The sequence below is a fragment of the Prionailurus viverrinus genome, chromosome C1 (genome assembly GCF_022837055.1).
Source record: "Prionailurus viverrinus isolate Anna chromosome C1, UM_Priviv_1.0, whole genome shotgun sequence".
Classification (NCBI taxonomy): Eukaryota; Metazoa; Chordata; class Mammalia; order Carnivora; family Felidae; genus Prionailurus; species Prionailurus viverrinus.
Window position 1 is genome coordinate 106,585,540 of NC_062568.1, and position 25,067 is coordinate 106,610,606.

General features: G+C 37.8%; 1 protein-coding gene across 2 annotated transcripts in view; it reads left to right on the forward strand.

Annotated features, from left to right (window-relative positions):
- The window catches only part of UGGT1 (UDP-glucose glycoprotein glucosyltransferase 1), a 112,446-nt gene that overhangs the window by 75,863 nt on the left and 11,516 nt on the right, over positions 1–25,067 (forward strand). For both annotated transcript variants that reach the window (XM_047870680.1, XM_047870681.1), the window contains 12 exons: positions 2,439–2,541; positions 3,904–3,983; positions 5,270–5,459; positions 9,178–9,336; positions 9,741–9,826; positions 11,580–11,664; positions 12,744–12,832; positions 13,361–13,465; positions 14,701–14,785; positions 15,967–16,149; positions 17,211–17,371; positions 18,600–18,714. In XM_047870680.1, coding sequence (XP_047726636.1) covers positions 2,439–2,541; positions 3,904–3,983; positions 5,270–5,459; positions 9,178–9,336; positions 9,741–9,826; positions 11,580–11,664; positions 12,744–12,832; positions 13,361–13,465; positions 14,701–14,785; positions 15,967–16,149; positions 17,211–17,371; positions 18,600–18,714 — 1,441 coding nt within the window. The remainder of the gene's footprint in view (positions 1–2,438; positions 2,542–3,903; positions 3,984–5,269; positions 5,460–9,177; positions 9,337–9,740; positions 9,827–11,579; positions 11,665–12,743; positions 12,833–13,360; positions 13,466–14,700; positions 14,786–15,966; positions 16,150–17,210; positions 17,372–18,599; positions 18,715–25,067) is intronic.

Here is a 25,067-nt window from a genome sequence, read left to right on the forward strand (position 1 = left end):
AAATGGTTTTGTTCTTTGATTTGGTCCAGATCACACATTGCAGTCCTTTGCTGTGTGTCTCTGTAGTCTCCTTAAATCCAGAACTGTTCCCTGCTTTTTGTTTTTATTTTATTTTATTTTTTGTTGTTGTTGTTTTGGTTTTTTTTTGTCTCTTATGACCCTTTTTTCTAACAGTCCAGGCCAATTATTTTGTGGAATGTCCCATAGTCTAGGTTGTTTTCTCATGATTAGACTTAAGATTAACTTGTCTTTAGAAAGAACCTCTACAGTTGATATATGTAGCCAGGCAGGTTATATATCTTGATATATCTAGATATACCACTAAAACCTTAGAGGTTTTAGATACAGATGCCTGCTTCCTGCTCCTTTATGATTCTAATTTAATTAGTCTGGGGTAGATTGGACTTTGGTTTAGTTGACCCATGCTTTCTGATATCCAGTCCTTGTGGGGATCAAATCTGACTGGACTGTTTGATCCAGGCTAGAATGGAGAATCTGTTAGAAACCAGATGATTTCTGAAGCTGGTGCTGCTGGTCTGGAGCCACATTTTGAGAACAGCTGTAGTAGAGTTAAAAAAAAACAACAACAAAAAACGGTTATTTTAAGATAATTATTGGCGGCTGAAATTGTTAATTTTGTCAAAAATTGAAATCATCTGCTTTGATACAGGCACAAAGCTGTTCCGATGGTTATTTCCAAAACTGTTAGGATTTGAAATAACCTTCATCACCATTTAAACTATACTTACACGTTTTTTTTAGTTAACATTTTATTTTGTACTTTTGTTTTCCTCCCACTGGGTAAATATTCTTGCACAGAATAGTAGTGGTTAGCGCCGGAACTACATTAAAACATTGTTCAGCACAAAGGTAGGCACTGATTTGACCAGTTAAGATTTTGGAAAATTGGATGTGTTTTGGAATTCTTTCACCTTTATTTCTTTTCAAAATGTATCAGAAGTTCTTGCTTCTCTTAAGTCATCTAAGTCAATGTGACTTCATAGGGAGGCTGTGTAGCTGGAAACCACAGATGGGAAGATGCAGGTTCTCCCCCAGAAATCTTGGGGGTACAAATTGCAATCTAACCAGCTGCTGTTTTTTACTTATTAAGACAAAATATGTATAACTTAATATCCTTGTAAATTGGCTTAATTCTTCTGAACTTGTGATTAACAGTACATATTATCCAGAAAAATAATTTTTTATTATTTTCTTTAACGTTTTATTCATTTTTGAGAGACAGAGAACACGAGTGGGGGAGGGGCAGAGAGAGAGAGGAAGACACAGAATCCAAAGCAGGCTCCAGGCTCTGAGCTGTCAGCAAACAGCCCGACTTGGGGCTCGAACTCACGAACCGTGAGATCATGACCTGAGCCAAAGTTGGACGCTTAACCAACTGAGCCACCCAGGTGCCCTGAATTTTGCTAATTTTTAAATGAGAAAACTGGCAATATTCTTTTTTTTTTTTTTTAAATGTTTGTTTATTTTTGAGAGAGATACAGAGTCGAGTGAGGCAGGGGCAGAGAGAGGGAGACACAGAATCTGAAGCAGGCTCCAGGCTCTGAGCTGTCAGTACAGAGCCTGATACGGGGCTTGAACCCACTAACCGTGAGATCATGACCTGAGCTAAAGTCAGATGCTCAGCTGACTGAGCCACCCAGACACCCCATCCAGAAAAATATTTGTGTCCTGTGACTCAGTAATCTCATGTCTAGGACTTTGTTCACTCCAACGAAATTTCCAGTGTGAAAAAAAGTATATGTACGAAGTTACAGGCTGCAAGCCATCTAAATGTCCAGCAATAAGAAATAGCTTGGGTAAATATGGCAGATTCACAGGGTAAATAGAAGATTTTTTCCTATTCAGGATATTTGATGTGTAACAGTATGGAAAAATCATGATAAGGTGGTGGGGGAAGGAAGGAAATTGTTATAAAATTGCTACTCTCTTTATACAGGCATTTGAGAAGGTCTACAGAGAAAAATGCCACAGAATGGTTGGGTTGGGGTGGCAAGATTTTATGCTTCTTTCTTTTTTCTCTCACAAGTTTTCTGTAATGTTCTTTGTGTTTAAAAAATCTGTTATTTCTTCTCTCCGCATACCCTTCTCGTCAAGAAAAAAAAATTGGCATGTTTGTAATTGTCGACAACAAACATCAGCTTTTAGCAGTTTTCGGTTAAATACAATTTCAAGCTGGTTTTCCTCTATTAACACATATCTTTTGGTTCATTTTGAGTGAATTTGAATCTTCAGGTTTTGCAAACTTTGAGGTAGATGTAATAACAGAGTTAACCACCATGTAGCCTTATTGTTTTAGATCTAAAGTGTTTTTGGAAATGCTGAGAGGGCTGATAACTTATGTTGGCCTTAAAAAAACAAAGTTAACTTTGTTTCCTGTTTTCCATGAGATTCACGTTTTGTCTTTTTGATCTCTGTAGTGCAATTAAAATGAGGCCGAAAGAAGGGGAGACGTACTTTGACGTCGTGGCTGTCATTGACCCTGTCACCAGAGAAGCACAGAGACTTGCCCCGTTGCTCTTGGTAGGCATGGCTTCTGAGGCTGTTCTCATCTCTATCTGAAGTGGTCACAGGTCCTGTGACTCTCTGAGAGTCTTATTGTTCCCGTAGTTATCTTCACAGGGCATTGGAAAATGCCACAGGGCATCAAGAAGCAAGTGTCTTCATATAAATTGATAGTGGCTCTGGAAACATCCTTCTAACCTTAGGATGTTGGTACAAGTTTGGTTGGTTTCCTCATGTACTAAAAAAAAAAATCCTATTTACAGCAAGATTTTTTTTTTTTCTTTAATGTTTATTTATTTTTGAGACAGAGAGAGAGCACAAGTAGGGAATGGGAAGAGACAGAGAGGGAGACAGAGAATTCACAGCAGGCTCCAGGCTCTGAGCTGTCAGCACAGAGCCCGACATGGGGCTTGAACTCACGAACTGTGAGATTATGACCTGAGCCAAAGTTGGACGCTTAACCAGCTGAGCCTCACAGGCATCCCAGAGCAAGATGTCTTTTAATTAACTTTATTTATGCCATGTTTTGATTTATAAGGAATAAGAGGTAAAAAGATAAATGAATGTTGCTTTATCATTTTCCTTTTTTAAAACTAGCAATTTAAAAATTGTAGCATGTCTTGTACATTTGTATAAGATACTACAGTTTTAAGAAAATTTAGGAGCTCTGCCAAAAATACAGTTGCTTCAACATTTTTTTTTTGAGTTGTATTTCTTTTTTAAGGTAAAGTTTTATTGATGTGTAATCAGCTAACCTTTTTGTGGGTGTGTGTATATATATGCATTTTTCTCACTGTAGTATGTAAACTGCACTGATGAACCTTTAAAATTTTCCTTGTGTAGGGGTGCCTGGGTGGCTCAGTTGGTTAAGCACCTGACTTCAGTTCAGGTCATTATCTCACAGTTCATGGGTTCGAGCCCTGCATCGGGCTCTGTACTGACAGCTCAGAGCCTGGAGCCTGCTTCAGATTCTGTGTCTCCCTCTCTCTGTGTCCCTTCCCTGTTCATGTTCTGTCTCTCTCTCTCAAAAATAAATACACATTAGAAAAATTTAAAAATTTTCCTTCTGTAGACAGCTCTCCATTATCCATCAGTTGCCTCAACACATGGGGAACAGTAATTTGCAGTAGCCCACTTGCTATGTTTTTGCCAAATGAAATGTATGTGTGATTTAGATTGTGCCCCAGAGTTGTGATTTCCAGAAATTTCTCCATTGCAGACTATTATTCTCTTTCTGTCTTTCTTGAGATATTAAGAGGTGTTCTCTCAACTCAGTGTCAGAGTGATAAATTTCTGAAGAGAAAATGTAAATATTTTGTCTCAAATATCATTTAGTTTCACTATAGGAAAATGTGTTTTGTCTCTTGTTTGCACTTTTAGGTTTTAACCCAGCTGATCAACATGAATCTAAGAGTGTTTATGAACTGCCAGTCAAAACTTTCTGACATGCCTTTAAAAAGGTAAAACAAAGCTCTTTAAGAAATCAGTTGAAAACGTGGTACTAAATCTGAAAGCTGGTATTGCGTGTTAAGGATCAAATGGGCTTATAGCTGGACTTCATGTTTGAAAAGATCATTTACTGAATGTTTAGGTTTGCTAAATTTCTGCTTTAATCAGAAGTTCTGAGAACTTAGTGTGGGCATGGAAGCATTTAGGTGGCGTTAACCCAAGCTACCGTGTGTGCCTGCCTGCCTTTCCTTCTTTCCTTCCTGCCTTTCCTTCCTTCCTTCCTTCCTTCCTTCCTTCCTTCCTTCCTTCTTTCCTTCCTTCCTTCTTTCCTTCCTTCCTTCCTTCCTTCCTGCCTTTCCTTCTTTTCTTCCTGCCTGCCTGCCTTGCCTTGCCTTGCCTTACCTGCCTGCCTGCCTTCCTCTTTCCTTCCTTCCTTCCTTCCTTCCTTCCTTCCTTCCTTCCTTCTTCCCTGCCTCCATCCCTCTCTCAGAATTATGTCATTGTTTAATTTTAAACATTTGGATCAATGTAGCTATTAAATTTACCTAGTTAAAAAAATGTGCTGTGGTGCAAGAAGAAACTTGCCTGTCTTTTTTTATCTTAAAAGTGGAGCAGAATTATTTCAAGTTGTAGTATATTTGTCAGAGGAAACTTGGTGAGGTCCATTTGCATGTGTCTTGAGAAGGAGGGCAGGCTTAGCTGTGTGTTGTCTAAACCTTGGAATGGTCATTTATGAAAAAAATTATATAAAAAGCTGTTCATAGTAATAGGGTAGCATCTTCTGGGTCTGTGGGAAATTCCTTATATGCAAATGTGCTGTGTTTTATAAATTAGATTCTAAGTGAATTCAGATATTGTTTCAAAGTCACTCAATGGCTCTCAGCTTCCAGTGTTGTCCTTGGACAGGAGAGATGTTTAAACTATTGTGCATAGTGTTTCCAGGGCCCACCTGAGAACCCAGTCACCATTTAGGACTTTGTGTTTAAGAGAAAAATAAGTGTTTTTCTCATTGAAGGGAAACATGTGCTTAGGAAATCTTGTGCCTCTAACAGCAGCCACCCTTAGCAGTCCCAGAAAGAATGACCTTTCCTTTCATTTCTGTCCCTCATGCCCTTATCTTGCATCTGCAACAGCCACAGGAGGCATAATTAGGTCAAGAGATGGTTTTGGAAACCCTTTTCCCAGTGTGGGGGGCTACCTTTCCAAATATAGTTTGTTTTGATTTGTGTGGATGCCTGGGAACCTAAGGACTGTGGGTATATTAAAAAGGCTCATTTTTTTTTCTTTCCAATTTCAGCTTTTACCGTTATGTCTTAGAACCAGAGATTTCTTTCACTCCAGACAATAGCTTTGCTAAGGGTCCAATAGCAAAATTTTTGGATATGCCACAGTCTCCTCTGTTCACCCTGAATTTGAACACACCTGAGAGTTGGATGGTGGAGTCTGTCAGAACACCATATGATCTTGATAATATTTATTTAGAAGAGGTAAGAATATCATTGCTTCTGTGTATGTAATCATGTGTACAACCTTTTTTTAAGAAGTGGTGGTAGTTTCTGACTGAACAGACTGGATCTCAGTCAGGCAGGACTCTGAGATGTCCATGTTCATGTGTGGTTGTATTTTTAACAGCTTCATTGAGATTTTTTCACATATCATAAAATTTACCCTTTTAAAGTATATATAGTTCAGTAGTTTTAGAATATTCACAAATTTTGCAGTCATCACCACTAGATAGAAACTCCATACCCATTAGCAGTCACTTCCCATGCCCCCTGACCCCTGGCCACCACTAATCTACATTCTATCTCTATAGATTTGCCTGTTCTGACTTTTCATCTAAAGAGAATCGTACATTTTTGTGACTGGCTTCTTTCACTTTAAATTATTATTTTCAGGATTCATCAATGTTGTGGCATGTATTAGTATTTAATTCTTTTATATTGCCAGGTAATACTGTATGGACATACCATGTTCTATTTATCCATTCATTGATAGACATTTGGGTTGTTTCCACTTTTTGGCTATTATAAATAGTGCCGCTGAGAACATTCATGTCCCAAGTTTTTGTAGATGTGCTTTTATTTCTCTTAGAATTGGTGGATCATATGGTAATTCTACGTGTAATTGTTTGAGGGATTGCCAGACTGTTTTCCAAGGGTGACTGCACCATTTTCCATTCCTGCCCATGATGTTGAACATTTTTTCATGTGTATATTGGCTATTTGTATATCATCTTTGGGGAGAAATGTCTGTTTAAATCCTTTGCCTATTTTAAAAAATTTGCTTACCATTTTGTGGAGGGAGTCATAAGAGTTCTTTGTATATTCTGGAAACAAGTCCCTTATCAAATATATGGTTGGTAAATAATCGCTTTCATTTTCTTAGCTATCTCACTTTCTGGAAAATGTCCTCTGAAGCACAAATATTTCTAATCTCAATGAAATCTAAATGACCTTTTCTTTTGTTGCTTGTGCTTTTGGTAGTATACCTAAGAAACCAACGTTTAACCCCAGGTCACAAAGATTTACTCCTGTGTTTTCTTATAAGACTTTCAAAGTTTTAAACTCTTACATTGAGGTCTTTTATTCATTTTGAGTTAATTTTTGTATATGATGTGAAGTACGGTTATAGCTTTATTCTTTGCGTGTGAATATCCATTTGTCACAGCACTGTTTGTTGAAAAGACTGTTCTGTCTCCACTGAATAGTCTTGGTACCTTAGCCAGATATCTGTTAGCCCTAAATATGAATTCAATTCTGGACTCTCAGGTCTATTTCCTTGATTTGTGTGTCTGTTCTTAGGCCACACTTGTCTTATTGTAGCTTTGTTGTGAGTTTTGAAATTGGTAAGTGAGTTTTCCAATTTTATTCCTCATTTTCAAAATAGTTTTGACTGTTTTGGGTTCTTTGCATTTTGGAATCAGCTTGTTAATATCTGTAGAAAAGGCTGTTGGGATTTTGATAGAGAGTGCATTAAATTCCTAGATCAATTTGAAGAATATTACCATCTTAACATTAAGTTTTCTGATCCATGAACATGGGATGTCTTTCCATTTATTTAGGTCTTTAATTTCTTTTAACAGTGTTTTGTAGTTCTTATTATACAAGCCTATAAAAGATCATGTCATCTGCAAATAGAGGTAGTTTTATTTTTTTCTTTCCAAACAAGATGTCTTTTAAATTTTCTTGCCTAATTGGGAAATATTTAAGTTACCAGTTCAGTCTCTTTTTGTGGATTTGTTTAGATTTTCTATCTTGTCTTAAGTCAGTTTTGTGTCTCAGGAATTTATCCCTTTTATCTAGGTTACAGCTTGTTGGCTTACAGTTGGTTATAGCATTTTCTTACAGTGAGTTGGCTCTTCCTCTCTTTTTTTGTGGTCAGTCTCACTAAAAGTTTGTTGGTTTGTTGATATTTTTGAAGAACCAGCTTTTGGCTTTGGTGATTTTTCTGTTTTTCTGTTCTTTTTTTCACTCATTTTCATATAACTTAAGGTAAGTGGTCCTTTTCCCCCAGTCCATTTTCAAAGACCGAGAGCTCACAAGAGTTGTTTGCTGATGTCTCTTCATAGCCCTCACTCTCTGTACCTAGTTCAGAGTGTATTAACGAAGGAATCAAAACATATGGTCTTTACTTACAAGGAGCTTACAGCATCTCAGGGCCTCCTTCCTTTCTAAGACATCTGTCTCTGTGTCTACCCTAAATATATTCTACAATTGAAGCCTGTTTGCTCATTCTGTCTTCTTCAGACTTGGGAGAACAGGAACTTGAAGGTAGTTATTAGAGAAATTCTCAGCCCTCTTATCATTAGAGTGAAGAAGAATCCCTCAGGTGCTAAGTTAGGGGTGAGTGTTGTGTACACACTTGCCTTATTCCCTGCCTCAAACTTGTCTACCATATTTATAACAAACAGGAAGTGGAGTTGTTGCCCTTGAAGAATGAACTTTTGCTGAGGAGATTATAAAATGGCCACAAAAAGCACTAAAGAGCAGTGCAAGTAGGCACAGAACAGATGCAGAGTAGCTCTCTTCCATGTCCTTAGAATTTTTGCTGTTCTTTCCTAGACTTTCTCTGGTTTCTCTGTATCCACTAAAAACACAGAGCCTAGGACTTGGTGCTTTCGTGGAGGTGTACTCCTTAGCTTTCCTTATTAAACTTTTAGAATTTAGTGTAGCAGTAATATTAAGCTCCAAATAGTGTGTTATTAGCATTAGATAGGATGACAGAGCCAAGTCTGAACCAGCTTGGGATAAAAAAAATCCTTTTATCAGCCAAAGCCAGGCTGTCCCAAGACCTTGCAATTATATTATATATTCTGCAAGGAATCAGTAATAATTTAGGCAGTTGGTGTGGAACATGAATTTTATGCCATTATGGAGCCCTCAAATACATTTGGATATTTGGATTTAGAACAGCAATATTTTGGGGCACCAGAGTGGCTCAGTTGGTTAAGTGTCCAACTTCGGCTCAGGTCATGATCTTGCAGTTTGTGAGTTCGAGCCTGGCATTGGGCTCTGTGCTGACAGCTCAGAGCCTGGAGCCTGCTTTGGATTCTGTGTCTCCCTCTCTCGCTGCCCCTCCCCTGCTTGTGCTTGCTCTCTCTCTTTCCCTCTCAAAAAAATATTTTTTAAAAAATTAAAAAAAAAAATAGCAGTCTTTTCAGCTATATCCTAAAGGCCAAGATAAATTTACATTTTTTCTCTGCGGTTTCTCACTGTTTCTCATTATTTTTTCATTTTCTCATGGAAGTTAGTCCTGGTAGTATTCTTTTCTGTTCATTCTTTTGGCAGGTTTTTTTTTTTTTTTTAACATGCTTTTTCCAATACTACCTTCCTAGATGGCAGTCTTATCCTCTCATCTGTACAAAAACCTCCTTATTGTGTTTTTTTCCCTCTTTCCAGCCCATCTGAGTTTTGAACATTGTAAACAGTTGTTGACCACCAGCACAGTCAAGATACAGAGCATTTCCATCGCCCCAGAAAGTTCTCTTGTGCCCCTTTGCAGGCAGTCCCCTCCCTTTCCTGCCACTATAGTTTTGCCTGTCCATGAATTTCTTAGAAATATGACCATAGAGTATGCAGCCCTTTATGTCTGGCTTTGTTCACTTTGCACAGTGCATTTGAAATCCATGTTGTTGCATGTGTCAATAGTTTGTTTCTTTTTATTGCTAAGTAGTTTTCAAGTGATTTAATTCTGCTATTGCAGGTGGATAGTATAGTGGCCGCTGAGTATGAACTGGAGTACCTCTTACTAGAAGGTCACTGCTATGACATTACCACAGGCCAGCCCCCACGAGGACTGCAGTTTACATTAGGAACTTCGGCCAACCCAGTCATTGTGGATACCATTGTTATGGCCAATCTGGTAAATAATCATTAGTACATCACATGGTGGTATTGAGTCATGCTAATTTGGGCAGTATGATTTATGATGGAGCAGTTTGCATTCTGAACATAAGTGGGATTAAAGTTCATAATTGACAGTTTGGTCAATATAAAAATCATAAGTTTACTTAAATTTATACATTGGAATTATATGTCAGCCTGAAAAAAATGCTAACATATTCTGAATGTTCTGCTCTAATCAAATTGGCCCCTGCAAATGCATAGCTTATGAGCTGACAGCATTTTTCTTGGCTTTGGAGCTTTGTAGCTTCTTCATACATGACACATAAAATATAAGTGACTGATACTTCAGAAAAGGAAGTAACTGTTCCTCAGAAATAGCATTTTGATGAGAACTAAAATTTGTCTTTCTTCTTACCCTAGGGCTACTTTCAGTTAAAGGCCAACCCAGGAGCTTGGATTCTCAGATTAAGGAAGGGTCGTTCTGAAGATATTTATAGAATATACAGGTAAGATTAAGTGATGGAGGTGCTTTTTTTTTTTTTCCAGAACATTTTGCAGAGAATCAGCTTCAGTTGAGTTCTACACTGGCAGTTAGCCAGGGAATAAGAATTTGATTTATGTGTGATGAAACAATGTTTCTGGGAAATTGAGTATAGAAGAATTGGCAGGGTATGATTAGTTAATAAGTGGTATAAACAGTAATAAGTATAGTTAAGTTTCACTCTTTAGTCTTTCCCTTGTGCTAGTGGTATCTCCGAATCAGATCATTCTGTCACTGCGATGAAAACCATATGTAGATGAGAAATTGAGTCCTTTCGAAAAAAGAGAAAAGAAATGACGAACAGTTAAACTTTTTTACCTAGACAGTGTATTTCTCCACGCTGGGTGAGTCGCAGATGCACAGCATGTGTAAGGTGTGACTGTGAAATCTGGGTGCCAGCGCTGGCTTTACTGGTCTGTGGTAGTAAGGAAGTACTTCCAGAGCATTTCCTCAGTAGCCAGGGTTCTGCCTCTAGGTTTGCTATAAATGGCTATTAGTTTAAACAAAATTATATAGCCTTTTAAAAAGTGTAATCTGAATTTTGCTAAATACAATTTAAATTAGTTTTAAGCTCTGTGAAGAGACTTTGTGTCAATTTTTTAGGGAGGGATTTCCATTAGACTGTACTTAAAACACCCTCTTGTTGTGTCATCTTAGTTCTAGAAGATCTTACCCGACATTTGTGAAAGCAGTGTGGATTCTTGAAGCTATTATAATAACGTATTCGTTGTAAATACCATTCCTCTAAGTAATGTTTTCTCCACATATGGTTTTGCAGAATTTAATCCTGTCATAAGTTTACTTGTTCTTCTGAACCTTGTCCCTTCTGCCTTCTGTGTGCCCTTTCCCTAGCCATTCTTTCCCCTTCTCTTGGAGTGTGGAGACCTCCTCTCTTCCTCCTGTCTAGACCTCCCTTCCTCTTGGATATTCCTAGTCTCTGGAGCGTTTCATGCTCCCCCATGAGAATCTTACCTTTCCTGAGAACTCTGCTCTCTGTGGGATGACAGTGAATGCAGTGAATTTATATTTTATCGTGGCTTTTTGCACTTAACATCTTGAAAATTGGTACCTGGAAACTCTAGGCATTACAATTGACTGGGGATATTTTATTTTTAATTTAAAGTTTTTCTTCTTCTGCCCCAGATCTGCCTGAAAATAGCTTTTTATAGTTCTTCCTCCAGAGTATGGGCCCCAGATGGAGTTACAGGGCCTAGACTTGGCTGATTGTGTACCTCCAGGCAGAAGGATAGAGTAGACAACTTTACAGAACTCTGAAGTAGAGCCATGCTTTGTCACCTGTCCATGAAAGAGTAGAAGTGATGTGTTTCCAGTGATGGTTCAGTGGCTCATGTCCCTGGGCACTCCTTTATTGCTGGTGGTGAGCATGGCTCAGACTTAGTAAATACAGGTGTTAAGTGCGCCAGCACTGGGAGCCTCTCACTCTCTGAAAGGTAATTTAAAGGGGAGACCCAAGAAGAAAGTCTGGGCTGTGATGGATTGGAATGCTCAATGTTTGAAGGATAGAGATTCTGACAAGTGCTTCTGTGTAGTTTGAAGGGACTTGCTACAGTTTGCGGGAAAATAATTTGTTCTGGAAAACTCCTTTATGATAAAGATGATGGACAAATATGGCATTTTGATATCAGACTCCTTACTGCATTTCAAGAATTGTGATTTATAACATCTGCCTTACTGTTTCCCTTTGTTTTCTCTCGAAGCCATGATGGCACAGATTCTCCTCCCGATGCTGATGAAGTTGTTGTCGTCCTCAACAACTTCAAGAGCAAAATTATTAAAGTGAAGGTGAGCTTGGAAATACTAAGGCAGCGACTTTTATAGTGGGTAAAAGTAGCAGTATTCTGGCATTTAGTAGCTCTCATCTAGAAGTAGATGGATTTAACTGATAATAATGCTATCACTGTGATCATTGTTTTACAGCTTCTATGCGTATCAAATCATCACATTGTATGCCTGAAGTTTACACAATATTGTGTGTCAGTTGTCTCTCAGTAAAGCTGGTGGGGAAGAAAAGAAACTGGTCTAAGGCTTTAATTCACCTTTGGGATTTTACTGTAGGGTTTATAAGAATGCTTCTTTACATGTGAAACGTCTTTTGTAAATATACATTTGTGGCTTTCTTCAACTGAGAGATTGCACCTTTTGAGTAATCTCAGTGAGCGATACAAGTCTCAGATATTCTGGTGTTTACATAGCCACAATTCACATTATTGCTGACTGTTCTCAGAAAATTGGGAAGAATGACAGTGAAAATTTCAACAACGGTAATTGGTAGCCCTATTTCATTTCTTTTCACGTCTCAGAATTTTAAAGTTCTTAGTGCCTTAAATTCAAGTAAAAGGTATTACAGAATAAACAATCATTACACACAGTAAAATCTAAAGCAGACCACACACAGAAGAGTAGAAAACTGCTCCCTGTGCTGGTGAGAAGATTCAACCCATCTTTATCCTGGTGAATCCTGGAAACAGGCTGTGGCGCGAAGTGACTCTGTCCTGACGGGTAGCTCTCCTGTGGGCTGCACTCTCCCTGGAACAGCTGTCAGCTGGGTGGATGATGCTGCTAGTTTTGCTCAGACTCTGTTTCCTATACAGTTGAATTTGAGGTTCTTTGACCATTTTTCAGACTACAGTTATTACTGAATTACAAGAGGTTTCTGTCTCATCACCTGAGGTGTTAATGTGGTATGTGAAAGATCATTCTGTTGAACTGGTCTAGACTGTAGGTGGGCCGTGCCTGCCTGTGGCACAGCTTTCTTTCACCAGAATATGGGCACCAGATTGAGTTATGGGGCCTAGACTTGGCTGTAGGAAGTAGGGGCTTCGTCCCCTACTGTTCATGGTACCCCTCACGTATGGTTGCAGGTTCAGAAGAAGGCAGACATGGTGAACGAAGACCTGCTGAGTGACGGAACTAATGAAAATGAATCTGGATTTTGGGACTCCTTCAAATGGTAAATTGGCACCATTAAAAAAAAAAAGTAATATTTTTAAGGAAAAGTATAAGCCCCATCCCTCCCTTCTTTTGAGTGTAAGAATCCCATGTGGACCTTTCAGAGTCTGTACTCTGCAGCAAATCTTGCACTTCCACTTAGAGTAGATGGGTGTTTCCCACAATGAATGAAGGAGGTTAATGTCCCCCCACGGTGTAGTTACTTCTTGACCCTTACTGCATGGTGCCTGTCCTTCAGAGAGCTTAGTTTACTTTCCATTGAGTGGATTGCATTCTGTGGAGGAGCCTATGTTCAGTTTGTTTCTGAAGCTATGTGGGGCCTTGCAGGCGGCATCCTTTTCGTTATCCTGTGGTGGCTTGGCTCCCTTGTGCCCTCCCAGGGTGCCATTGATGCTTCACCACCTCCCCTTGCATCACCCTCTAGGGAAGGAATAGGATGGGAAACACGGTCTCTGTAGCTCTCCCCTTAAAGGGCTGTGTGTCTATGCTAGCAGTTCAAGTGTTCTTGTTTTTACCTTTATTGTTACAGGGGCTTTACAGGAGGACAGAAGACTGAGGAAGTGAAACAGGATAAAGATGACATAATTAATATTTTCTCCGTGGCATCCGGCCATCTCTATGAAAGATTTCTTCGGTTAGTCATGTTGATTATTTCAGTACATTATGAATGAGTTTGTCACAGTGTTCTTATTTAGAGAGTAAGAGAGTAAATGTTTCATGGCATTTTATCCATTATGCTTCTGTATATGTGAAGCACTCTGAGGACTGTGAATACAGAATTGTATTTGTTTTGATCTGCCAATCTCATAAAGTCCAGCTGTATCATAAATGTATATGTGTGGATATTACAAGGCTATAAACCTTTAATACCACTGCGCACACATTATAAATAATGGTGTTTAATTGGCCACCAAGCATTGCTTAACCCAGAAACTAGGAAGTTAGCACAGAGAGTAGAAGTGGAACAGGGCTGTGGACCTGTCGCCTAGAGATTCATAGGGGTGTAGAGCCAGGAGTGATCTTAGTTCTCAAAGAACACCTCTGTTATGCAGACAGATTCAGAGGGTGAAGGGACTTGCCTGAGGTCACACAGCCAGGGCCAAGGAGAGGCCACAGCCGTGTGCTGGTTGACACAGCGGCTGCTGGGGGAAGGCTTGGCTGGGAATATGCTCCTTTGCTTGAGAGTGACTTTCCTAATGCCAGGTTCATTTTACTTTTAATTTTCCATGACAAATCTAGTATGGCAAATAATTAAACTGTCATTTTACTCAGGTTCAACCTTCTATTTCCAAGAAATAATAACTGACCTAAAATAGTAATGTCAAATGTTAGTAATAACTCAATTTAATTAAATTCCTTGATTCAGTGTGTTTTTGTCTGTTTTCGTAGTAGGGAAATCCTGATGCTGTAGCCACTTGCCATCCCCTGACCTCTTCCTGCTCTCCTCCCTAGCAGTGTCTCCAGGATAGGCTGTGGGGGGCAGTGCAGCCACACACAGCTGCTGCGGCTTTCCAGTTTTCTTTTCATAGTCATGTAGTCTGTTAGCTACAACCTCCGTTATTCGTTTGTAGCATAATTAATACGGCAGTTCATGAAGCAGAGTATTTAAAGATGTAACATGATTAAAACATCTGCCTTTGTCAGTTAGGTATATTTTTATAGGTGAGAAATACCCTTTCTTTTCCATTCAGTGATAATTTTATAATGAGTGCAATTTTTCATTTTCCATTACTAAGGGTCTCTTTTTTAAAGCCATCAGCTCTGCTGTGAAAAACATTCAGCAGTCTTATGATCAGCTCTGCTCAATTTTGTTGAGATTAAAAAGCATTGGAAAATTAATATTGATTATTATTTGCTTTTGTTTGACAGTATAATGATGCTGTCAGTACTGAAGAATACCAGGACTCCTGTGAAATTCTGGTTCTTGAAGAATTATCTGTCCCCCACATTTAAGGTTTGTTCTCAGGGGAGAGAAAAGGAGACATTAAGGAGATATGATGGTATAATATACTTCTTACTGCTTCTCTGTTATTTGTGTAACTTAAAAATCTTTCCTTGGGTTTCCGTAGCTCAGCTGCATACTTCGTGTTGATTAGTCTTCTAGCCTGGACTATTTAGGGGGAACAGTCATCATAAAACCAAACATAAAATTATTGTGACCTGAGGAGAATCTGTATCTTTGTATTTTTTTTTTTTTTTAATTTTTAAAAAAATTTTTAGAGAGTTAGAGAGTGCAAGCAGGAGAGAGGGGCTGTGGGAGGAAGGGAGAGGGAGAGAATCTTAAGCAGGCTCTACGGTCAGTGCGGAGCCCAACGTGAGGCTCAGTCCCGCAACCCTGGGATCCGTGAGCTGACGCACAACCAACTGAGCCACCCAGGTGCCCCTGAATCTTTTGTTTTGATGAAATAATGTTTTCTTCCTCTGAGCATGTATATTCTAATTTAATTAGAAAGCATAGTGCTGGTTTCCAGTGGGGAGGATTATTCATTGTCTCATGGACAACAGTGATTTCTGGAAGTGTTGTTTCATCTGTGCACCATGAAAAACAGACTTGGGAAGTTTTCTGCTTTATTTATTAGTTAGTATTTGTCATCTAAATTTGACTTGTTTGTGTCTTTTGTTGTTGTGGTTCTATAGATGTTACTAAACAACTTTTATTTTATTCAGTAATCACTTCTGGTCCCCTGAAGGTACTTGTATTTATGATCTAAAAACTTAAAAACAAATTTGTTCAGAATATTTGGATCTGCCGTGTCATTCCCTGGGTTAGGCCCAGGTCTGAGAAAGCCTTTGAGTCAAGCTCAAAAAATGTTTTACTGTAAATTAAGTTCATTTCCATAGAACACACACACACACACACACACACACACACACACACACACAAACCTAAAAGCCTTCATTGAAAGATTTGTCATTTCACGTGATAATTAGAAGTCCTAAAGAAATGGGGGGTTTGATAAGTTTATATGTATTCTTTTAGTCACAGGTGAGTCACGGTCAGATTTCTGTATTCAACTGCCATTATGGTAAATATGTTTTACTTGTGCTGTCATCATGGTGACTGACTTCCATTAGAGAGCCGATTTTCTTCATCTGAGTAAATGGTTGTCTGTTGTTCCCTATGTGCCAAAATAGGAGTTCATACCTTATATGGCAAATGAGTACAACTTCCAGTATGAGCTTGTTCAATACAAATGGCCCCGGTGGCTTCATCAGCAGACTGAGAAACAGCGCATCATTTGGGGTTACAAGATCCTCTTCTTGGACGTGCTGTTCCCACTGGTTGTTGACAAATTCCTGTTTGTGGATGCTGATCAGGTAAGCTCTTAGAAGCCAGGTTTAAACAGTTTGTATTAAAGCCGTTAGACTTCCTTCTCCTTTTTAAATGATTTTACTTTTCTGGTTACAGAAAAATACATGCCTCTGTGACATTATTTAAAATATACGAAAAGGTACACCCAGGTGTGATCACTTTTACAGTTTGCATTTGAGGTATCTCCTTTTAATCTTTTTTTCTATGCCTCTATACATCATACATGCAGTCTTGTGTCTTAATTCATTTAACACACAGACTAAAAACTGGAAGATTGAGGTTTAACAGTGCTTGCTATCGTCTCCAATTATTTACCCAAAAGCTAGGAGTTATCAGCATGGGTAAGACAGAGGAAGTTCTACCAGATAGATGCCTAGCTTTGATAGTTTGCAGCTCTTCAGATACTCTTCCTCCTGTCAAGATTTGACTTAAAACGAACACACTGTGATTTTAGAGCATACACACTCAAAAAGTGTTAATATAGTTCTCCTTTACAATCTTCCCCTTTTCCCTGAGCCGGCTGAAACCTGAGGTGATCATTTGAATGGAAATGATAGAATGTGTGCAAAGGTCATTCGGCCAGAAACTTCATCCACCTTTTTGGGATTCCCTGCCTCCTTCAGCTCACTGTGTCACAACCAGCTTGACCTGAAGCATGTTTTCTGGGTTCTCATATAAGCACACTTACCTTTGTTGAGCACTTGCTCTGTGTCAGTTATCATTCCACATGTGTTCGTATGTTAATTCATGTAATCCTGTGAGGTCTCCATTTTACAGATGAGGAAACTCCATCACAGAAGCTAAGCAGTGTAAATTTGTTTTACTGCCACCTTTTTGAATACTTAGAATACTGTGTGCCAACCACTATGCAAAGTGTCTTACATGTTAGTGAAGGCAGCCCACTAGTCAGTGAAGGAATCTGGGCTTAGCCTGGGTCTGCTGCTGGAGCCTGTGCTGGTAACCTCAAAGCTGCCCTCTGAAATGTCTCAGTGAGACAATCTGTGTTTTAAGGAAACTGCTGTCTGCATGGCTGTTTAACAAATGACTTGTGATTTTTTTTCTCCAGATTGTCCGAACAGATCTGAAAGAGTTAAGAGATTTCAATTTGGATGGCGCTCCTTATGGCTATACTCCCTTTTGTGATAGCCGAAAAGAAATGGATGGATACAGATTCTGGAAATCAGGGTACTGGGCCAGTCATTTGGCTGGGCGAAAGTATCATATCAGGTACTGAAAAAGGAGTACTCTCCAAAGCTGTTTGATTTTCTTTTCTCAAAAAATTAATTTTACATATTTGAAATTATGAATAGGTAATATGTTATTAATGTGGCTCAAAAATAAAAATTATAAAAAATATACTGTGAAAAGGCCTCCCAATTCTGTCTGTTTTCTACCCAGTTCCTACTCCTATAACAGATAACATCATCTATTAATTTACTGCAGTATGTCCTTCCAGAGTTTCTTGATTCTTTTTTTTTTTAATTTTTTTTTTTTTAATATTTATTCATTTTGAGAGAAAGAGTGCATAAGTAGGGAAGATGCAGAGATAGAGGGAGAGAGAGAATCCCAGGCAGGCTCGAACTCGTGAACCATGAGGTCATGACCTGAGCTGAAATCAAGAGTCAGATGTTCAACCAACTGAGCCACTCAGATGCCCCTAGAGTTTCTTGATTCTTACATCTTTTTTTTTTTTTTTTACACAAAATATACCATCATATTTTCAGTTTTGTGCCTTTTTTTTTTTTTTTTTTACTATAGTAGATCTTCTATCAATGTGTTGCGAGACCTTCTTTCTTAACATCTGCATTTTATTGCAGTATATGTAGGTTATTTGTGGTCTTTTGCTGTGACATACAGTGTTGCAGTTAATAAACACATCATTTGGTATATTTCAAGTATATCTGTAGGAATTCCTAGAAGTAGAACTCCTAGGTCAGACTGTGTACCATTGCATTATCTGTTCTTGGCAGAATGTGGTTTGGAAGATCTGGAAGGTCCGCGATGTGTAGGAAGCAGCATTTACAGAGAATAAAAGTTGGGGTTTGGGGATTTCTTTATCATTAGTTATGTCCTTGGTCCAGAAGATCCATAACAGTGTGGATGTTTTTTTTCCCCAGCAACATCTAAAACATTATCAGGCTATTTTTGGCTGGTGGTCAGCTTTTATTATCTAATCTGCTGACGTTTGGTAGAAGTTTTCTATTGTCAGAGACTTAAGGCAGCTAAATAAGGAAGGCAATTAAGAAAGAGTGACAAAGTGAGCTTATGGCAGAGTATGTGTTTTGCAATAATTTCCTGCCATCTTTGAAGAAGCACATGCTGACCCTGAGCTCCACTGGAGGCCACAGCTTACCTTTTCACAGAGAGGGCAGAATGTTTACCTGGTGACCATTATTCAGTGGTGTTATTCTTTGTCATAATCCGTGGTTATAACAAGTAGTTCTTCTCTATCCAGTGCACTATATGTCGTGGATCTAAAGAAGTTTAGGAAAATAGCTGCTGGTGACAGACTCAGGGGACAGTACCAAGGTCTGAGTCAGGATCCTAACAGCCTTTCAAATCTTGATCAAGTAAGTGGCCATTTTTTTGGTTAACACTTGCAGTGATGGGTTATGTCAGAAATTGAATTTATTATTTTCCTCTCAGTTTTCTCCTCTGTTTTGTTTCTTCATGGACAGGAGTGTGTGTGTGTGTGTGTGTGTGTGTGAGACATTTTTGTCCTCAACAGAATGCATAGTAGTGAAAAAATGTCGTAGGCCTAATGATGTTGGTTTGGAAGGGAGATGGAAAGGAGGATGCTGCCTCCTCAAACCATTACCATGTTGTTTAATTTTGCACCTAAGATAACCTGATAAATGTGTTTTCCTGCTTGCTAGGGGAAATCTGTTTCTCTTTAGAGACTAACTAGCAAGGATTCACAGTGTATAGTTTCACAGTTTCCCTCTTTTCTGTTGGAAACCATGGTGTTTTTTTAAGAAGTTTATCTGAATCGATTTTTTAATGCTCAACATTTTTCAGAAGTAAGCTTTTAGTTTGTTGTGGATACCTACTTTCACATATTTTGTTTTGCTAAAGTCTGCATTAAACATTTTAAAACTTTCATTGTGACATTTAGCACCCATAAAAGAAAACATACAAAACAAAACTATACCAATATATACATATTCACATGCACCAGTGAATTACCACAGATCTAATGCCCATATATGACCATCCAGTTCAACAAGTAGAACATTACTAAAATCCTGCAGCTACCATTCTTAATAAAAGTATCCAGCATCCTGACCTTTGTGGTAATCACCCCATGCTTTTCTATATAGAATTACTACTTTAACGTGTATCCTTAATACTGTGGTTTAGTGTTGCCTGTTTTGTTTTTTTTTCTCCCTACCTCAGTTGTATCTTAAAAGATAAACTCTTTTAAGTCTGATTTCTTTTGTTCAACATTATGTTTGTGTGATCCATCCCTGTTGGTGTGTGTAGAGGTACTACGTTTTGTTTATTCTACATTTGGGTTGTTTTCCATTTTTGTCTTCCGTGGATAATGCTGCTGTGATCATTCTTGCACCTATGTTGCTGCACATGTACACATATTTCAGTTGTGTGTTCAGCTACATGTATATTTGCTGGGTTACCAGATTTGTATATTTAGCTTTACTAGATGATCCCAGACAATTTTCCAAAGTAGTTCTAACTTATATACCCATCAGCTGTGTAAGGATTCCTGGTGCTCCATGTTTTGACCAGTATTTATTGTCAGTCTGTTAATTTGGTACATGTGAACTGCCATCCCTTGTGGCTTTCATTTGGAGAGTTTATCACATTTATATCTAATATAAAATTATTAGTGAAGTAGGATTAACATCTGCCATTTTAATTCCCTTGTTTCTCCTGTATATTTTTGACTTACTTTCTCAGTGGTTGTCCTGATGATTATCATTAACACTTACTTATGACAGTTTAGTTTGGGTTAATAATAACTTAATAGTATACAAAAACTTTGTTCCTATGGAGCTGTGGTTCCCCCCCTCCCCTGCTTACTTTCATTATCATACAGATTGCATGTTTATACATTTTATGCCTGTCAACACAGATTTATAATTATTACTGTTTGTAATTATTTTTAAACCGGGGGCAGGGGGAAGGAGCTCTAAATCAGAAATACGTCAATATTATCTTTTATATTTACCTACTTACCTTTACTGCTTTTTATTTCTTCATGTGGATTTGAGTTACTGTCTAGTGCCCTTTCATTTCAGCCAGAGGACTCACTTTAGTATTTTTGATAGAATGGCTCTGGAGCTACAAACTTCTTAGGTAATATGTAAATTTCTCCTTCATTTTTTTCATGAATAGTTTTGCTTGGATATAAAATTCTTGCTTGACAGTTTTTTTTCTTCTCATATTTTTCTTTGAATATATTGTCTCACCGCCTTTTAGCTTCCATGTTTTGTGATGAGAAATTAGCTGTTAATCTTGAGAATCCCTTATCTGACGAGTCGCCATCTCTAGTCTTTTGGGAGTTTGATTATGATGTTGGGTCTCTTGAGTTTATCCTACTTAGAGTCCATTGAGCTTCTTGAATGTATAGACTAATGTTTTTCACCAAATTTGAGAAGTTCTATTTCTTTAAGTATTATTTCTGCCTCTTTCTCTATCCTCTTGGGACCCCCATTGTGTGCGTTAGTATATTTGTTGGTTTCCCACAGTCCTCTGAGGCTCTGTTTATTTTTCTTCATTGTTCTTTCTGCTCCTGGATAATCTCAAGACTGGATAATCTCAACTGATTTATCTTCACTTGACCTGATTATCTTTTCTGCTGCTAAAACCTGTGGTTGAACCTATCTAGTGAATTTTCATTTATTGAAGCTATTGTGTTTTCAACAGATTTTTCTGTTTGGTTCTTTTGTGTAATTTGGTTAATTTGTATAATTAATTTATTAATCGTCTCTAATTTTTGGAACATCATTCACATACTTGCCTTTAGTTCTGTTAGACATGATTTCCTTTGTTCCTATTCGAACATATTTAAGATACCTGATATAAATTCCTTGTGTCTAGGCCTCCACAAGTATAGTTTCTATTGATTGCTTTTTCATCCTATATATGGGTTTTGTATATTTGGTATTTTGCATGTCCCATTTTCATTGAAAACTGAACATTTCAAGTAATGTAGTGTGGCAACTCTGGAAATCCGTTTTCCCCCCTTCCGAGGGTTCGTTGCTGGTGCTTATTGTAGTAGTTGTTTGTTTTTGGACTTCTAAACCAGTTCTGTGAAGTCTGCATATTTGGTATGCCTGCTTAGCTTAGTCGTCAGCTAAAATTGGACAGAGATTTCTTAAGTGTTCAAAACCACAAAGATTTCCAGTCTTTGCCAGAGGCCTCTGGGTGCCTGTTGGGACACATCCTCAACAGTCAGCCAGGCAGTTTACAACTGTACCTTAGTCTGCACTTCTCTGTTGCATAGGGCTTCAAGATCAACAAGAGGTGAGAGTTTATGGCTTTATTAGGGCTTTCTTACTTATGTATGCAACACAGAGCATGCTCAGAGCCTTACACGTACTATTCTCATGGCCTTTTGTCTTCCCAGGAATCTGTCTTTTCTTTTCACAGCCTTCTATGGTTATCTCATTCTTCAGTATTTCTTGTTGAGATTTTTGTTTAATGTATTCTTTGCTCCATCTCAGACAGCCTCAGAAAGCTTAACACATTTTTCAAGGGCTGCCAAGGAGAAGCTTTTAGCATGGGGTAAGTTCAAGTGAGATTGAATAGAGACAGGCCTATACAGTACGGTCTTCAAATGATGGCTCTGCTTTTGGAATGAACTTTGAAAGACCTCCAGCCTTGTTCTCCTTACTCCAGTATGGCAGTGCAGGCTGTTATTTTTTGAGACTAATGGGGAACAGGAGAATGGGAATAGAAGTCCAAATGCCTCAAAGTTCACTGTTCTTATCAACATTCAACCATTTTTTGTTGACTTTTAGGTGCTCCTTGGGTTGCTGCAAGCCTTTGGTTAATTTTTGGAGTTCTAAAAAAAGTTGATTCAATTTTTATCACTTTTTTGGTTGCTTTTATCAAAAGGCAGACTTTCAGAGCTCCTTACTCTGCCATTTTTGTTGGCGTTGCTCCTCATTGTGGTCTTATTTTGCATTTCCATAATTTAATGAAGTTGAGTACCATTTTGTGTATTTATGGTCATTTAGATATTCTCTTGTGATATGCTTATTTAAATACAGTAAAACCTTGGTTTTCAAGCATAATTCATTCCAGAAACATGCTTGTAATGCAAAACACTCGTATATCAAAGCAAATTTCAAGAACCATTGACTTAGTTGTAATCATGTGACATTCAGCATTGCATATTACTCGTATTGCAAGACATTGCTTGTTTATCAGGTTAAAATTCATTAGAAATGTTTGCTCTTCTTACAGAACACTCGCAGAACAAGTTACTCACAATCCAAGGTTTTACTGTGTTTAGATTATTTGAAATTTTTCTTCTTGATTTATGGGCATTCTTTATGTGTACTAATAGTGTAACCTTTGTTGTATATGTTGCAAAACTTTCTACTTGAACCCTCTTAATGGTATCTTTTGTTTCAGGCTGGTCAGTATTTTCTTCTATGGTTAATGCTTTTTGACCCCTATTAAGGTCACAAAGACATTTTTAAAATATGAGCTTTATTTTTTTTTGCATTCAAATCTATATTCCAGTAGAAATTTGTTTTATATATGGTGTGAGATAGAGTTCAACTTTCACTTTTTTGTGCATATACAGTTACATCAGTTTGTTGTTGTTCTTGTTTAATGAAATGCACTGCTCTGCAATGCCATCTTTGCCAGATATGAGGTACTCATGTATGCGTGGATCTGTTTCTGGGTCTTCTAGTTTTTGACTCACCTGTTTGTCTATCTTAACATCCTACATAAATCTCAAATACTCTAGTTCTATATATAATAAGTCATGATATCCAGTAAGTCAAATCCTCCCACCTCATTCTTCAAGAATGTCTTAGAGTACTTTTTTGTCCTTTATTTTCTCATATACATTTTAGAATGAGCTTGTCAAGTTTAGGAGGAAAAAAACATTTACTAGGATTTTATTTTTTATTTATTTATGTCTTAATTTTTTGTTTATTGTGATATTTTGACATTTTTTTAAATGTTTATTTTTGAGAGAGAGAGAGATAGAGTGTGAATGGGGGAGGGGCAGAGAGAGAGGGAGACACAGAATCCGAAGCAGGCTCCAGGCTCTGAGCTGTCAGTGTCAGCGCAGAGCCCGACACAGGGCTTGAACTCATGAACTGTGCGAGATCATGACCTAAGCTAAAGTCAGACGCTCAACTGACTGAGCCACCCAAGTTGCCCCTAGGATTTTATATTTGGGTTGTGTTTAATTTCTCATTTTTTTCCTCATAGAGATCTTAGATCTTATACACCTCTGTTAAAAGTTATTTTTAAAAATTTTTGTTTCCATTTGTTGCTGGTATCTAGAATTGCAGTTGATTTTTGTTCATTGTTGTATTCGGCTACCCTACTAATCTGTATATACTTTTGTATTTTCTGTATATGTAAGCATATCATTTACAAATAATGGCAATTTTACTTTTTCTTTTCTAATTTCACATAATTTTTTTTTTTTTTTTTTTTTGCTTTTGCTGTTTACTGGGACTTCCATAATGTTGAACAGAAATGTTGATAGTGGACATTCTTGACTCAAAAGCAAAGTTTTCAGCATTTCACCACTAAGTATGATGTTTATTGTAGATATTTTTTAGATATTGTAGATATTTCCTCTTATTCAGATTAAGGAAGTTCCTTTTATTCCTAGTTTCCTACTTTATTTTTTATTTTATTTTTCATTTGGGGCCTGGCCTGGCCCTCCCTGCATGTCCTACTTTGCCCTGCCAACCACTTGGTAGCTCCACAGCCCTGCGACCCCGCCTCTCCTTACGTGCCCCATGCTTCAGGCCCCAGGCCACACCACTAGAAGTCTAGTTTGGTACTTAAAAAACATCACTTGTGTTAAATTTTTTATGTTTTTGATATCTGCTGAGATGTATTTTCTCTTTTAGTATTTTAGTATCTTTAGTATCTTTAGTATTTTCTCTTTTAGTATTTTAGTATCTTTAGTATTTTCTCTTTTATTCTGTAAGTGTAGTTTAATTATATACCTAAATATAATTTCTGAATTATATAATCCAGCTTGGTCATGATTTATTATTCTTTTTTATATATTTCTGGATTTTTTGTGCTTAGTATTTATTTAAGAATTTTGTATTTATGTTTTTGTGTGACATAATAGCTTGTAATATCTCTGTCAGATTTTGGTGTTGAGGCTATATTGGCTTACTAAAATGAGTTGGGTTTTGTTTTTTTCTTTTTTCATTTACCAGTAATGGTTTGTGTAAGATTGACCTTATTCCTTTCTTAAATGTTTGGTAGAATTCACTAGTGAAGCCTAATAGAAATTTCTTTGTGTTTAAATTATGACTTCAGCTTCTTTAAGAGTTATGGGACTGTAGGGGTGCCTGGGTGGCTCAGTTGGTTGAGTGTCTGACTTTGGCTCAGGTCATGATCTCATAGCTCGTGAATTCGAGCCCCATGTCAAGCTCTGTGCTGACAGCTCAGAGCCTGGAGCCTGCTTCAGATTCTGTGTCTCCCTCTCTCTCTGCCCCAGCCCACTCTCATTCTGTCTCTGTCTCTCTCAAAAATAAATAAACATTAAAAAAAAATTTTTAAAAAAGAGTTATGGGACTGTTGACATTTTCTATTACTACTTTAATCAATGTTTTTGTTAAGGTGTCGCTAAATTTACTAACATATCATCATGAAGTTGTTTATACTACCCTCTCATCTTTTAAACAAAATTTTTAATGTTTATTTTTGAGAGAGAGATAGACACAGAGCATGAGTGGGAGTG